We start from the raw sequence: 16,454 nt of genomic DNA on the forward strand, positions 1-16,454 counted from the left end.
CGCTGCACTAGTCGTCCTAATAATCTTAAATATTTTTTTTTACAGGTACCTAGGAAGTGGAAATACGATTCAAGATTTAGAATTCAAATTTAAACGGGGGAAATCTACGATTGCATGTATGATATTGAGAGTATGCGAAGCTATATGGAAACATCTTCTTCGTGACAACATCCCTGAACTGACAACAGACCGATTCCAAAAAATTGCATCTGATTTTGATGTCAGAGCAAATTTTCCTCATTGCATCGGGACCATCGACGGAAAGCATATACGCATGTGTAATCCTGCTAATAGTGGCTCCCTCTTTTTTAATTACAAATCTTTTTTTTCTATGGTGTTGCTAGCTGTTGTGGACTCTAACTATAAATTTACTTTTGTCGATATTGGCGCATACGGAAAAGAGTGCGATTCAACTGTTTTTCAAAACTCAAAACTGTACGAGTTAATGATTTGCGAGAAGCTGCCATTGCCTGATCCCCAGCCACTATGTGGTTTTAATAGACCAATCCCATATGTGTTAGTGGGTGACGAAGCTTTTGGATTAAGCAAACATGTTATGCGTCCTTATGGTGGTAAAAATCTCGATGTAATACAGATGGTATTCAATTATCGTCTTAGCAGGGCAAGAAGATATGTCGAATGTGCTTTTGGAATCATGGCAAACAAATGGCGCATTTTTCACAGACCGATAAACGTATCATATGATTTTGCTACTGCCATTGTAAAAGCATGTTGTGTCCTACATAATTTTGTGGCCGATCGGGAAGGTGTTCGTCAAAAAGATAAATTGGCGATAATTTGTGATGAGTTTCACTCTCTCCAACCCCAAAATGAAGAATTGACAGCAGCTAATGGCATTAGAAATGAATTTGCAAACTATTTTATGAGCAGCACAGGATCTTTGAAGTGGCAATTAAAGAAAATTTAGTCATGTTACTAGTATGAAGAAAAATAAGGACTCACCAATTTTGTTCTTTCGATCGGGAGCGTAGCTATCAAATTCTGGAAATAATTTTTTTGTAACATCTGCCCATGCCTTCGCTTTTAAATTATTGTTTTTAAAATCCACATGAAACTTATCCCACCGTACTTCCCGTTCTTGAACTAAAGAAATGAGGTAGTCCATGTCAATATTTTCCTCATCACTGGTACTCATTTTAATAGGTACAGGTTACGTGATCGTACTTAATCCAGCATGCGTCCTTCCCTATGCTGCGCAAACAAACAACTGCGGCGCCGCTCCGGCACCGCTCTGCTTACACCCCTCCCCGCCTCGTCTCGAATCCGATGCGCGCGCGGTGCGGCGCCGGAGCACACCGCACGGCGCCATGTGGCTACAATGCATTTTTGTATGTAGAAAACCGCAGCGGCGCCGCTCAGGCGCCGCGCCGCAGCCGCGCCGCCCGTGTGGTTTGGCTCTACGGGTATTTATTTTTCTTCTGAAGTAAAATTCGAGCGGTGCATGCTGTCTTATGTCTGATGTCAGCATTATTAATATATTATGATATCATATTATTAATATATTGTTTTTGGTTTCAGATATGTGAGATTTCTTACCCTCATAGAGACTATAACTCTTGAGGGTCTTGTCGCTGAATACAATGATCAGCTCAGCGTGAGCGGATGCGGTCATTGCTAGACTTGGTTCCTTCTTCTGCTGCGATTCATTGAATCCGTCTATCTTTGAGATCCTTTCATGTATCTTAGCGGGATCAGACTCCAAAAGGGCCCACCCCAGATCCACAGGGTTAACCTCAGTAGGATGCAGTCTTAGTAGCTTGGATGCGGCGTCGACGACAGCCTTGTACGGATAACGCTCCGGCGCCTTCTGCGCCTTGGGTTCTAGGTTCTTCGAGGGAGACGGCTTTCTCGCGACCCCACTGGGTCCGGGCTTGGGCTCACTCTCTTTATCCTCAGCGATGACGAGGGCCCCAACTTTAGGTAGAGCCTTGGTCCTATCGCTGGCTGGCTTCTTCGGCCTCCTATCGGTGTAAACTAATCCCACCTGGGCCATCTGATCTTTGATAGTATCATGGCCGGTATAGGCCACCGCCGTGTAATTGCCCTTAGTCACCCTGACCACCACCAAGTTTTTCGTACCCACTTCAGCACGACCAAACCCAGAGCTTATGTGTAACATGCTAGAAAAGTCAACGAGTCCTACAGCAGCCACGTAGTGCGTGCGAGTCCGATAGAGAGGCCAGTGAGTATAACTAACCTAGGTCTAAAAGATCAGAGCAAGTAACCATTTGATTGACATGTCTTTTCCATCTCATCCCTTTTACATCTACTATGTATGTTACATTAGGAATCGATTCCTCAATAATGAGGCCCTGAACCCATGGCTTACTATCCCTTCTATAATCTTTGACCATAACTTTTTGGCCGACCTTACCGAATTAAAGAAAATTTAGTCATGTTACTAGTATGAAGAAAAATAAGGACTCACCAATTTTGTTCTTTCGATCGGGAGCGTAGCTATCAAATTCTGGAAATAATTTTTTTGTAACATCTGCCCATGCCTTCGCTTTTAAATTATTGTTTTTAAAATCCACATGAAACTTATCCCACCGTACTTCCCGTTCTTGAACTAAAGAAATGAGGTAGTCCATGTCAATATTTTCCTCATCACTGGTACTCATTTTAATAGGTACAGGTTACGTGATCGTACTTAATCCAGCATGCGTCCTTCCCTATGCTGCGCAAACAAAGAACTGCGGCGCCGCTCCGGCACCGCTCTGCTTACACCCCTCCCCGCCTCGTCTCGAATCCGATGCGCGCGCGGTGCGGCGCCGGAGCACACCGCATGGCGCCATGTGGCTACAATGCATTTTTGTATGTAGAAAACCGCAGCGGCGCCGCTCAGGCGCCGCGCCGCAGCCGCGCCGCCCGTGTGGTTTGGCTCTACGGGTATTTATTTTTCTTCTGAAGTAAAATTCGAGCGGTGCATGCTGTCTTATGTCTGATGTCAGCATTATTAATATATTATGATATCATATTATTAATATATTGTTTTTGGTTTCAGATATGTGAGATTTCTTACCCTCATAGAGATTATAACTCTTGAGGGTCTTGTCGCTGAATACAATGATCAGCTCAGCGTGAGCGGAGGCGGTCATTGCTAGACTTGGTTCCTTCTTCTGCTGCGATTCATTGAATCCGTCTATCTTTGAGATCCTTTCATGTATCTTAGCGGGATCAGACTCCAAAAGGGCCCACCCCAGATCCACAGGGTTAACCTCAGTAGGATGCAGTCTTAGTAGCTAGTGAAGTTTCGTGCCGACTCGGGGAGGTTTTTAATGAAACTTGGAGATTTGATACTCGATAATGATTATATTATTAACTTCACAATTTAAAATGTTAAATATAGTTTTAACAAAAAACAAACTGAGTTGACTGTGAGGACCGGAGGTGGAGACAGAAGTGCCTGACTCTAGCTCCTGCGCCTCTTATATACGAATGGTCTTCCTTATCATCACGAAATGCATGGGTGCGTTACTAAACTGTGTTTTGACCTCTGTAGGCACGTTTTAGCTCTAGAAAGCTCATAAACAAAAATATTTGCTGACTTTTACGACAGTTTAATTTGCCAGCGGATTAGTGCCACCTCATGTTTTGCTAATGATAAAGGAACCAAACAACTATGTAATGTGCGAATATATGTGGATACTTAACTCCTCCACCCTTAAAATGAAATTATCTTTAAAACGATTTAATTTTAAAGAAAATTTCGTAATCTATCTTAAAATCTATCTTAATTACCGTGGTTAGTTAACTAAAACTAATAAGTATACAATAACTTAAATCTAGATCAGTTACAATTGATCGTTACTATTTGTTGTTGTTCAGTGTTTCACTTTTCAACGTACGACGACGTTATCACTTGCACTTTTTATCACTTTCACTGCTTACTTGACTAACTTAACTCTAACAAGAATACAGATTGGAAATACAGGTTTTAAATCTATGTTAGTAATACCCTTGAACCCATAAATCTAAACTATGACTATGATTATACAAAACTACTCGCATCTTAGGTTAACTGCTATAATTAATTCAAATATATACAACTTTATTAATAGAAATCCTATTCTACTAAAATAAAATTTGTTGACAACATTTCATTTGTGTTTTTATTTCACAAATCAATTTCATATATTTATAAAATTAAAATACATTATTTTTATTCAATACATTATAATTGAATTAGTATAATCATGTTAAGCTCATCCTTAAATCATAATTTTTTTCATTTTAAAACATTTCTTTACAAATTATGTTTATTTAATATACATCATGATAATTTTATTACATGATAATGCTTTATATAGGTAATCTAAGATTAATGACAAACAAACCGTGACATCCTAGTGATTAATAACAAATATATATGTGATTTTATATCACAGCCCGCCGAACATTTTTGAGTGCGACTTTAGTTTCTCTTTCTTTTACTTTAACAGGAATAACGTTTTTATCCATTTCACCTATTATTTTCGCAGGTTGATAACGTGGTTTATCTTTTCCTTTACGCTGGTTAACTAATTTTGTATAAATGTCTTGACCTACTGTGAAACTAGTACTTGGTTCTGAGGTAGTTGCTTTCTTTTGTTGAACCGTTTCCTTATTTCGCTGTAATTTATCCGCAAAATATTCATATAACACTTTAGTTCTATTAGCATGATCTCTTACTAATTGTTGTAGATAAACATTTTCAAAATCAACATCAAAAGTATTTCTACTTTCGGTGTGTCCAAAAGTAACTTCAAATGGAGTAAAGTCTGTTGCTGAATGAATCTTATTGTTATACGCCATTATAGCATATGACATATTAGACATAGCATCAGAACTATCAACTGTATATTTAATTACTCGATAAATTTCAATTATTGTACTATGGAATCGTTCAATGATTCCCATTGAATTTGGATTTTTAGGTGTTCCAATGTGCAAATCAATTTTATATAGTTTAGCGGTTTCTCTAATTAAAACATTATTAAATTCTGAACCGGGATCACTGCTAATTTTAGACGGTATTCCATACATTGAGAAATATTTTAAAAGTGCTTTTACTACTTCTGGTGTACTTCTGTTGTTAATTTCAATTGCTTGACCTAATTTACTAAAGGCATCAACAATTGTTAAGTATAGTTGACCATCAATAGAAAATAAATCCATAAATATCTCTTCAAATGGTCGCATTTGCGTTTGCGTCAGTTGAATTAAAGGTTTTATAGGTTTACGGTCGTATTTCATTTGTTTACAAATAGGAAAATTATTAATTATGGCAGAAATGGTTTCTTTCATTTTTGGCCAATAATAATTTCTCTTTAATTTAGCGTAAGTTTCGCGTATCCCTCGATGGGCTGTTTTACCTTCATGGTACTTTAATATAATGTCTCTTTGTTGATCTTCGTCCGTTAAAACAATAACACGTTGTGTGCATTCTACGAAAGTTACATTATCTTGGAATAAATTATTAATCACAGTTTTAAAAGTTTCTCTAAGATTATTGGATTCAAAATAGACATATGTTTTCCGTTGATGATTAACATAATTTTTAAGAAATTCTTTAATTTTTTCTGAGTCCTGTTCTGGTAAATAAACTTTTAAAATTTTCGGGTTTTCACTTACTTCTTTTATTGATACAATATCATTTAAACTTTTATGGAAGATGATTTGATTTGGTTTTGAATCAATTGCATCCTCAATTGTTTTAAAATTTGGTTCATTACTTTGTATTAAGTCGTCGGTATCATCAATTAAAATTTCATCATCTGAATTATCACTATCGTTTGGTTGTGGACTTGTTATCATGTTGGTTTTGATAATATGACTTAACTTTATACGTGACAAAGCGTCAGCATTTGTGTTTTGCTTTCCACTTTTGTACACAATGTCAAAGTCATACTCCTGAAGCCTAAGTCTCCAACGAGTAAGTTTTGAGTTGGTTTCCTTTAATGAGTACAGCCATGATAATGGTCGATGATCTGTATAGATGGTGAATTTTTTACCGTACAAATAAGGTTTAAAATACTTTACTGCCCATAATATGGCTAATAGTTCTTTTTCTATTGTACTATATCTAGATTCGGTGTCTGATAATGTCCTACTAGCATATGCTACAGGCTTATCGTTACCTATCTCACCTTGTGATAACACAGCGCCTAGGGCTATGTTGGAAGCATCTGTCGTTAAGATGAATGGTTTATTGAAGTCGGGATATTGTAAAAGAGGGGCATTAATAAACAAAGATTTGCATGTGTTAAATGCATCTTTGAATTCATCTGTTATCTTCATGTCGCTCTTTTTCTTTAACAAGTTCGTCATTGGTTTAGTTATCTTTGCGAAATCTTTGATAAAACGACGATAATAACCGATCAATCCAAAAAAACTTTTAATTAAAGTATTTCCTTCTTAAAGAATTCGGATTTATTAAGTTGGATCTTTAAATTGGATTCTCTCATTCTATCAAATAATCTTTTAAGTTTTTGTAGATGTTCTTCAAATGTTTCTGATGCAACAATGACGTCATCTAAGTAAATTAAACAGATTTTATCGTTTAATTCGTTCCTAAGGATGTTATCCATTGCTCTTTGAAATGTGGCGGGAGCCGTTTTCAAACCAAAGGGCATTCTGAGAAACTCGAAGTGACCTGACGTTGTACTGAAGGCCGTTTTAGGTCTGTCCCGTTCTAGTACTTCAATTTGGTGGTATCCAGACGCTAAGTCTATAGTACTGAAAAATTTACTATTGCCTAATTTATCGAAAATGTCGTTAATATTTGGCAAAGGATATTTATCGTCAATCGTAATGTCATTGAGTTTTCGATAGTCAATCACCATTCGAAACTTCTGTGTGCCTGGTTCTTCTGTCTTTTTCGGTACAAGATGAACTGGCGCACTCCACGGGGAAAAACTATGTTGAATTATATTATCTTTCATTAATTTGTCGACTTGGTTTTTAATTTCTTCGTTCTGGGACGGTGATAATCTATAAGGTTTAATATATATAGGATCCTCGTGACGAGTTCTTATGTGATGTTTGATAGTACTGGTGAATGATAATGGTATATCTTCACAGTAAAATATATCTCGGTACTCAGAACAAATATCTATAATATTTTCTTTCTCACACGTCGACAAATGTTCAACCCTTAATTTTGATAAGTTATTTATCAGGTACTCATCATTTTTATAGTCATATGTATAGTTTAAATTCAATCTGGTTACGTTAAATGGTTTAACAACATGTAAAACGTAATTGTTATCCGTATCATTGGTTATTAAAATATCTGTATAGCCATTGTTACAGTTAATAACTCCCTTATTTAATTTAATGCCATGATTAAATTTATTTTCCTCTATAATTGCCTTTCCATCGTTTAAATTACAAGGAACCGAAATAACTTGACTTGATTTTGGTTCTAATTCGAATTTGATATTACATCTGAAAAACATTGGAAGTTCCACAAATGAAGTAAAAAGTTTCCGTTTTTGAACGTCAATAATCGCATTTAGTTTGGATAATAAATCGATACCAATTAATCCGTCATAATATTCATCGATATCATATACGAAAAATTTGAAGTTGGTTGCGACTTTGAAAACATTAAATAGTGGAATGACCACTGCTTCGTAGTGTTGACTGGTCGCATGCGTTGTTACGACTTCAAAAGGCTCGTAAACTTTATGAGAAGAAAAGTGATTCTTAGCAACTTTGTTGGATATGAATGAACGCGTACTACCCGTATCGATAAGGAACTTAACTTTCTCTTGCGCAATGGGTATTTCTATGAATGGTAATGAGTCTAACTGAAGTGTTGTTTTCTCGAGGCTAATGTGGTAAAATTTTGCCCGGTACCATGCTGACCTACTTCTTCGCGGATATTGTTATCGGCTTGAGTATAGTTTACTCTGGCGGTTGATGGTCCTGGTGCATTATACTGGTTATATTGTTGCCGCTGAAAATTCTGAGGTCTTTGGTAATTAGACCTGAAGTTATTATTTGGCATCTGCTGATTGTATGAAGGTCTAAATGTATTGTTGTTATTATTAATAGGTCTCGATTGTTGAGGCACAAATGTTGGACGTTGGAAGTTATGCGGTCTTGGACGATTATTATTCGCAATAAATTTTTGGGGTTGCGGTGTAAATGATTTCTTAGGAATATTACTTTTGTTTCTAGTTTTATATTGGTCGTTGAAATTGACTTCTTCTAGGACTACTTTTAAAGCGTCTTCTAGATTAGATGGATTTTTCAATCGAACAATTCTCATCAATCCTTTAGGTAAATTATATAAGAATACAGTTAAAGCAATATGATTATAGATGTTATATTTGTTTTCTCTAACATCTTTATCAGAACATTGATTTACTTTAGAAAACAGGTTACTGCGGACTAATTGTATGCGATTACAAAGTTGTAAAAATGTTTCTTCGGGTTTTATCGTGACCGCCTCTAACTCCATTAATATACAGTCTTCAGACCTTTGATCGCCAAAATGCTGCAATAAAATTGTCTTTAGTTCAAGCCACGTTTTAATATGCTCTCTTTCGCTTATTAATGACCAGTTGGGATCAGTTTCAGATTCAATATATTATTCACACAGCACAAGATCTTCGGTAAAAGAGAGCATCCTAATGGCCGCCTCGGCCTTTTATAGCCAGAGGTCAATTAAATACTGAATTATTCTAACTTAACTTATTAACAATGCAATTTATGGGAATATTCATTTTATGATTTTACAAGTGAATTAATACCTATATATTTTATAAGAAACCCATATATTTTAATATTTTCATACAATAAGTCTTCGTCTTGACAGGTCAAATTAATTAATAGTTTCTGAATATTTTAATTACATCACTATCTTAAAATATTAATTGAATGGCAATAATTATAATGCTACTTTAACATAAATTCAAGAATCTAATACATTTCAAAGTATAAATCAATTCAGTATTTTACAGGAAGTTAGTTTTGAACTTGACTACAAATGAACTATTGAACCATAGTCTAGATAGAGTGTCATAGGTTAGGATGCGTTCAGAAAATTCGGAACATAACTAGTATAGTAATTTACGTTTAGAAATTAATAAAGTTATTATTCTGAGCAAATACAGAAAACGCCCACACGGCCATTCTGATTCGGCGCGCTCTCTGCGCCCTCTTTTACTTAATTACATTTCAAATATTAAACATTATAATAACTCGATGAAGTTTTATTAGAAACACAAAATTAACAACAATCAATTAATCAACAACTGGGTAGGCAACGCATAAAATTTTACAACTTGCTTACAATCTTATCTTAATAAAACTAGAACATAATAATTATCATTAATATTAGACAACACAGTCAACTTTTTATGTATTTATTGAATAATAGCTATCTTAGTATTAGGAACATATTATTAGCTACCTTAGGAACGTTAGTAACACAGTTTACAAAAGGAAACAATAGTTTTTATTATCAATTTGTCTATAACTATCTTAGTAGGTAGGTATCTAGCTTAAAACACATAGGGAGTTAGCTTACACATAAAAATACATCACACAATGCATGACATTACATATAATATCAGAAGGGCTAGTACGGGGCGCATTTAAGACGTGACAAGAGTTTTGCATCGCGCTCACTCACATCGCGCAGCCTCAAGAGCGAGCGCGACAGAGAACTTTTGTCATGTCTTAATAGCGCCCCGTGCTACATGGCCAGATCAGAACAGAACCTTTTCAAACCGGGAAACACTGACGACTCGGTATAGGTAATACAGGATTCTTGCCTAGGCATTAGTTTATACAAACTTCTAGCCAGATCTACACGATGGCATCAGCTTATACAAGCTTCTAGCCCAACCTGACGGCATCAGCTTATGCAAGCGTCTAGCCGGACCTACACGATGGCATCAGCTTATACAAGCTTCTAGCCCGACATGATGGCATCAGCTTATACAAGCTTCTAGCCGGACCTACACGATGGCATCAGCTTATACAAGCTTCTAGCCCGACACGACGGCATCAGCTTATACAAGCTTCTAGCCGGACCTACACGATGGCATCAGCTTATACAAGCTTCTAGCCAGGCCTAGGTACAGTAGCTGACTTTATAATTAGATAAATGAATTGCCAGTTAATTATCATTTACTAAAAGTAACCTCTCTAATCAATGAATGATCAGCGGAAGACATTTATGTTTTTCTTAAAATGTTTGTAAGAAATATTCTCTCATTTAGCTAAAACACAACCGCGCCATCTATGATTTTATATGAGAAACAAAAACTTTAAACTTGTAACTTCATAAATAAAACAATGTAATGTAGTACTAAAACATTGGTACATGAGTAAATTAAAACTAAGACGTTCATTACTATTTTATGCAGCTGATTGTTGGCCTAGTGGCATATTAATTTGATTCTAAAATTATAGATGGATTCAAACATTTTATACCTATTTTATATTAGTATCAAAAATAAAACACACAATTAAAGTCGGACAGACATCTATGGACCATTGTTCAGAATGCTACCAGAGGTGGATGCACTCTGATTAGCAGGCATTTCCCCATCATTCGTGTCCGCCCACACGGACTGTTCCTCTTCCTCTGAGTCATTTATATTAAATGGATCAGACTGAGCCAATGGAGCTGGTCTAAGAAAGTCATGGCTAGCTATCTTTTCAGAACAACCACGAAGATTTACGTGTTTTAATTTATATCTGTCATTAGGTAACACCTCAGTCACTTCCATAGGACCCTCGAACTTAGGACCGAGTTTAGTTGTGTGACGCTCATGGCGTCTTAATAGTACAAAATCACCTACTCGGAAAGGTTTAACTCTCGCTTTTCCTTTATCAAAACGGGTTTTATCCTGAGAAGACCGCTCGTCCATCCTATCTTTACACATTTTTCGCAGTGATTCTAGGTTTTCAGTGATCTCATCATCATCAATCTGTATTAGTTTTAAGCCTGGAGGGGAACATTTTTTTCCTAACAAAATTTCAAGAGGTGTTTTACCTGTACTTTTAGAAACTGTGCAATTAATGGCTAACTGTAGCTCCTGTATAGCAGAGTACCAGGGTTTTTCGAGTTCTACAACTGACATGTTATCTTTTATAACTTTCATTAAGCGTTCTACTTGGCCATTAGCCCTGCTCGCCCCTTTAGCTACCACGTGATGCTGAATACCGTGATTGACACAAAATAACTTGAATTCTGCAGAAGTCATGCTTTTGTCTTGGTCAGTAATGAAACGAGTGGGGGTCCCAAAAATTGTGATAACTTCTTTAATACATTTTATAGCGGTTTCAGTTGTTCGGTCATTTGTATAAATTAAGTGAACATACTTAGAGAATGCATCTATGAAAACAAATGCGTATTCCATTTGATTACGGTTTCCGTTCATACGGCCTGTAATGTCTCCATGAACTGTATGAAACGGTATGGGGACTTTATCTATGGGGTGCAGTTTGATTTGTCTAGCACCTGAAACACCTTTCCTAACCCTACAGCTGACACAGTTTTCTACAAACAATCGAACAAATCGAGACATATTCGGAAACCAGTACTGTTCACGTATTTTAGCTACTACCTTTTCCCAGCTAAAATGCTGTAAGTTGTCATGATAGTGATTGATAAGGCTCCATCTATAAGAATTTGGTACTATTATTAACTTTTTAGTCTCCTTATCAATTTGAACTTTTCTTCTCAGTAACTTATCAGGTGTGATGACATAAGTGTCGGCTATAGAGGAAGGGAGGGCGTCCGATAATAATTTTCCTACAATTTCTTTTATCTTAGGGTCGCGTTTTTGTTCGATGAGGAGCCAGTTGTGATCGAGGGTTACAGAGTTAACATCTAGAGTTAATGGGTAGGTGGCGTACAAGGGGTAACATATTTTATTATGTGTAGGGGCGCTTTCCACTAAAGTAGGGTTGCGGCTGAAATAATCTGCGTGTGTTAATCGGGCGCCTTTTCGGTATTCTATATCAAACTCAAAGTTTTGTAAGAATGCCCACCAACGATGAACTCTAGGAGTTAACTCTTTCTTATTCCTTGCTGCTTTAAGGGAGTTACAGTCTGTGACTACTTTGAAGTGTCTGCCATATAAGAAGTGGCGGAAATGTTTGATTGCCTTAACGACAGCGAGTGTCTCTAGTTTGTATGAGTGATATTTACTTTCACATTCTGTGGTTCGCATGCTAAAATAAGCTACAACTAAGGGGTTACCATTTTGCCGTTGAATCAGTACAGCCCCAAATCCTATGGCACTTGCGTCTGTGTGTAGCTCAGTCGGTAAGTCAGGATCAAAGATGGTCAAGAGGGGAGATGATGTTAGGTGACTTATTACGTCCTGCCTAGCTAGTTCGTGGCGCTCTGTCCATTCCCATTTAGCATTAGACTTAGTAAGCTCGTATAAGGGGGCCATAATTTTTGAAAAGTTAGGTACGTATTTTCTAAAGTAGCCAGCTAATCCATTGAATTGACGAATTTCCTTTACGTTTCTTGGTATCGGAGAGTTTGATAATGCTTGTACTTTCTTTGGACTCGGTTTAACAGTCCCGTTTTCTATGACATTTCCTAAATATTCTATTTTTGTTTTGAGAAATGAACATTTTGAAATATTTAGAGAAAATCCCGCTTTAGTTAACCTGTCCAATACTAGTTTAAGGTTCTGTAGGCCTTCTTCGATTGTACGAGATAAAATAATACAATCATCAACATAACAGAGGGCTATAGTATCTTTATAATCACCTAGAGCTTTATTTATCGCCCGTTGATAGACGGACGGTGCATTACATAGTCCGAAGGGCATGCGCAAAAATTCGTACTGCCCATCGGGCGTAACGAACGCGGTTTTCTCTATTGAGTCTTCAGCTATTGGAAGTGAACACAAACTTCGATAAACGAAACGCAACCTTCATCTATCATCTATGTGTCAATGTCATTATGTTATGTCAAATGTCACCTGTCAAAATTTTTCTTCTTGCCAATACAACCTAGTAAGCAAACTTTGCTTACTAGGTTGTATTGGCAAGAAACTATTAATATTAATATTGCTTAGCAAAGTCGTGCCTTTTCATTTATCCTCAATTAAATTCTATTAATAGTTAATTAATCAGTTTAGGACAGAAATAAGTTCAATAGGTTATGGGCCCAGACGCCTTATTAGTGTAGGGATAATAGAAAACAGTAAAAGTGCAAAAATTAGTGAGATGCAAGTTGATTAGGTTACCGGCATAACCTCCGTTCGACACCGGCATCTTTCTTTTCAGCCTTTATTTCAGCTATCGGATATCTTACACTAATAAACATGAATGCAATGGCTCAAATGGAGCGTTTGAAAGGCCGCGAGAATTTCACAACTTGGAGTTTTACCATGAAGACGTACCTCGAGCACGAGGACCTATGGAAATGTATAGAACCCGAGGAAAAACAAGTGATCAGCGCAGCCGAGGACACAAAAGCTAAGTCAAAAATTATATTACTAGTAGATCCCATTAATTACATCCATGTGCAAGAGGCTAAGACTGCTAAAGAAGTATGGGCTAACCTGCGAAAGGCGTTTGACGACTCCGGCTTGACTAGAAAGGTTGGACTGTTACGTGAATTAATTACTACGGATTTAGAAAGCTCAGGGAATGTGGAGAGTTATGTGAACAAAGTCATTTCATGTGCACACAAGCTAAGGAACATAGGTTTCCTCGTTGATGATGAGTGGCTGGGTACGCTGCTGCTGGCAGGGTTACCGGAGACGTACAGGCCTATGATCATGGCAATGGAGAGCTCAGGTGTGAAAATTAGTACCGATTTAGTTAAGACTAAAATACTACAAGAAGTTAAAAATGAAAATGACTCCGAGGCTTTCTATTCTAATCATCACAAAAGGAATGAGTATAAGAGTTCTGGTTTTAGAAAGGGTCCCCGTTGTTTTAAATGTAACAAGTATGGTCATATTGCAAGGAATTGTTACACTGGTACAGGCTCAAGTCAAAGAACAAAGTCTAAGGATGATGAAAAGACTTCAGGTTATGTAGCTGCATTCTCTGCTTCAGCATCAAGTGTTGAGAATGGTTGCTGGTATATTGACTCAGGGGCAGCGATGCATATGACAAACAACAATGAGTGGATGTATAACACAGGCCCTTCTACCGTACCCAGTATTAGAGTGGCAGACAATAAGACTCTTACAGTTAAATGCTGTGGAAATGTGGACTTAAATGTTAATGATGGTGTAGTACAGCTGAAAAATGTTTTATATGTCCCCGATCTCTCAGTAAATTTGTTATCTGTCCGACAAATGACACAAAATAACTGTCACGTTGAATTTGAAAAGGACTGTTGTAAAGTATACCAGAATAAAAAGCTGGTCTTAACTGGCCATGCTCAGAACAATCTCTTTGTGGTAAATAATGACTGTTATGCACTTCTCACTTCAGCTCATCTCTGGCACCAAAGGATGGGCCATCTCAACTACAAGGATCTGATGAAACTTGAAGACTGCACAGAAGGAGTACAGATGGACCACAAGACTGAAAATGCTATACTATGCACTACATGTCTAGCGGGGAAGCAAACTAGACAGCCTTTCAAGCACACTGGTACAAGGGCTTCCGCACTCCTTGAGGTAATACATTCAGATGTATGTGGCCCTATGGAGGAACAGTCATTAGGAGGTGCGAGGTACTATGTCACATTCATTGACGACTACTCAAGAAAGGTATTCGTCTATTTTATTCAAGCAAAATCAGAAGTTCTCAGCAAGTTTAAAGAATTTAAGAATATGGTTGAGAATCAATTGGATAGAAAAATCAAAGTGCTACGATCAGATAATGGTGGCGAGTATGTAAATGAAGCCTTTGATAAGTTTTGTAGAGATGCAGGTATCATACAACAGCATACTATCCCATACACTCCGGAGCAAAATGGAATGAGTGAGCGAATGAATCGCACATTAACTGAACGTGCTAAGTGTATAAATGCCAACTTGCCAAAGAAGTTTTGGGCTGAAGCCATTTCTACTGCTGCATATGTCACTAATCGGTCACCCACTAAATCCCTAGATTACAAGACACCTGAAGAAATATGGACCGGCAAGCGACCTGATGTCAGCAGTATGAAAGTGTTTGGGTGCAAGGCAATGATGCACGTCCCAAAGGAACGGCGACTGAAATGGGATAGTAAATCGAAGGAAGTGATTTTTCTTGGATACTGTACGGAGTCCAAGGGCTATAGATTGTATGACATGAAGCAAAAGAAAGTTGTAAAAGGAAGAGATGTAGTATTCATAGAAGACAGTGTAAAAAAGGATTTTACAATCACGCTGAGTGATATGAGCACACAAGACAATGAAGAGAATAAAGATAACAACAACTGCACAAGAAAAGTCAGTTCAGTAAAGGATAATAGCATAGATGTAAGCATCCAAGATGACGATGAAGATTATGTCCCCGATGGTCCTGTGCAAATCACTATGCCGCCTACGCAGAGAAATTTAAGGCCAAGGAAAAATGTAATGCCAACATATTTGTGTGAATCTGAAGATATTGTGTCTGATCCACACACCGCACAAGAAGCCTTGGCCAGTAACAATGCGCTAAAGTGGAAGGAGGCAATGGACTGTGAATATAATTCATTAGTAGAGAATAATACCTGGACATTATGTGATCTACCATCTGGATGTAAAGCTATCCCTTGCAAATGGGTTTTTAAAACAAAAATGGATGATAAAGGAAATATTTCAAGACACAAAGCAAGATTAGTCATCAAGGGATATGAGCAAAGAGAAGGAATAGACTATACAGAAGTTTATGCTCCAGTTGTAAGATCAACTTCCCTCAGACACATGATTGGGCTTGCAGCTAAATTGAAACTGGACATAGAGCAGCTAGATGCAATGACTGCGTTCTTGCAGGGTGATATAGATGTCGAATTGTACATGGAACAACCATCACAGTATGAAAATGGTACACAGCAAGTCTGCAGACTGCAGATTAAATAAATCAATATATGGCCTTAAGCAGGCGAACAGAACCTGGAATAAAAAGTTGGACAGTTGCTTCATAGAAAATGGCTTTTCTAAGTCCAAGATGGATGCTTGTGTGTACTATAAACTTGAAGATAAAAATATTATGTATATAGCAGTATTCGTCGATGATATATTGCTGCTACATAACTGTCAATCAATGGCAGATGAATTCAAGATGAACATGAAACAAAACTTCAGAATGAGAGAGATTGGAAGAGCTAATTACTACATTGGTTTGAGAATAACTTATTACAATGATGGTATTGCACTGGATTAAACCAATTATATTGAAGATACCCTGAAACGTTTTGGTATGGATCAATGTAATCCTGTTGGCACCCCAATGGAGCTCAGCGTTACATTCAGCAACTCAACAGATGAAGGTCAGGAACTAGGGATACCTTATCAAGAAGCCATTGGATGCTT

General features: G+C 37.2%; 1 protein-coding gene across 1 annotated transcript; it reads left to right on the forward strand.

Moving 5' to 3' along the window:
- The first annotated feature begins 13,068 nt into the window (after positions 1-13,068).
- Positions 13,069-16,001, forward strand: LOC105390889 (retrovirus-related Pol polyprotein from transposon TNT 1-94). The gene has a single exon (XM_048625534.1). The coding sequence runs from the start codon at positions 13,314-13,316 to the stop codon at positions 15,999-16,001; it is 2,688 nt and encodes an 895-aa protein (XP_048481491.1). The 5' UTR covers positions 13,069-13,313.
- The last annotated feature ends 453 nt before the right edge of the window (positions 16,002-16,454 follow it).

Source organism: Plutella xylostella, chromosome 14 (assembly GCF_932276165.1).
Source record: "Plutella xylostella chromosome 14, ilPluXylo3.1, whole genome shotgun sequence".
NCBI classification, from domain to species: Eukaryota; Metazoa; Arthropoda; class Insecta; order Lepidoptera; family Plutellidae; genus Plutella; species Plutella xylostella.

Coding starts and splice junctions, on each gene's coding strand:
- LOC105390889 (XM_048625534.1), top strand. CDS start 13,314: ATGAATGCAATGGCTCAAATGGAGCGTTTGAAAGGCCGCGAGAATTTC.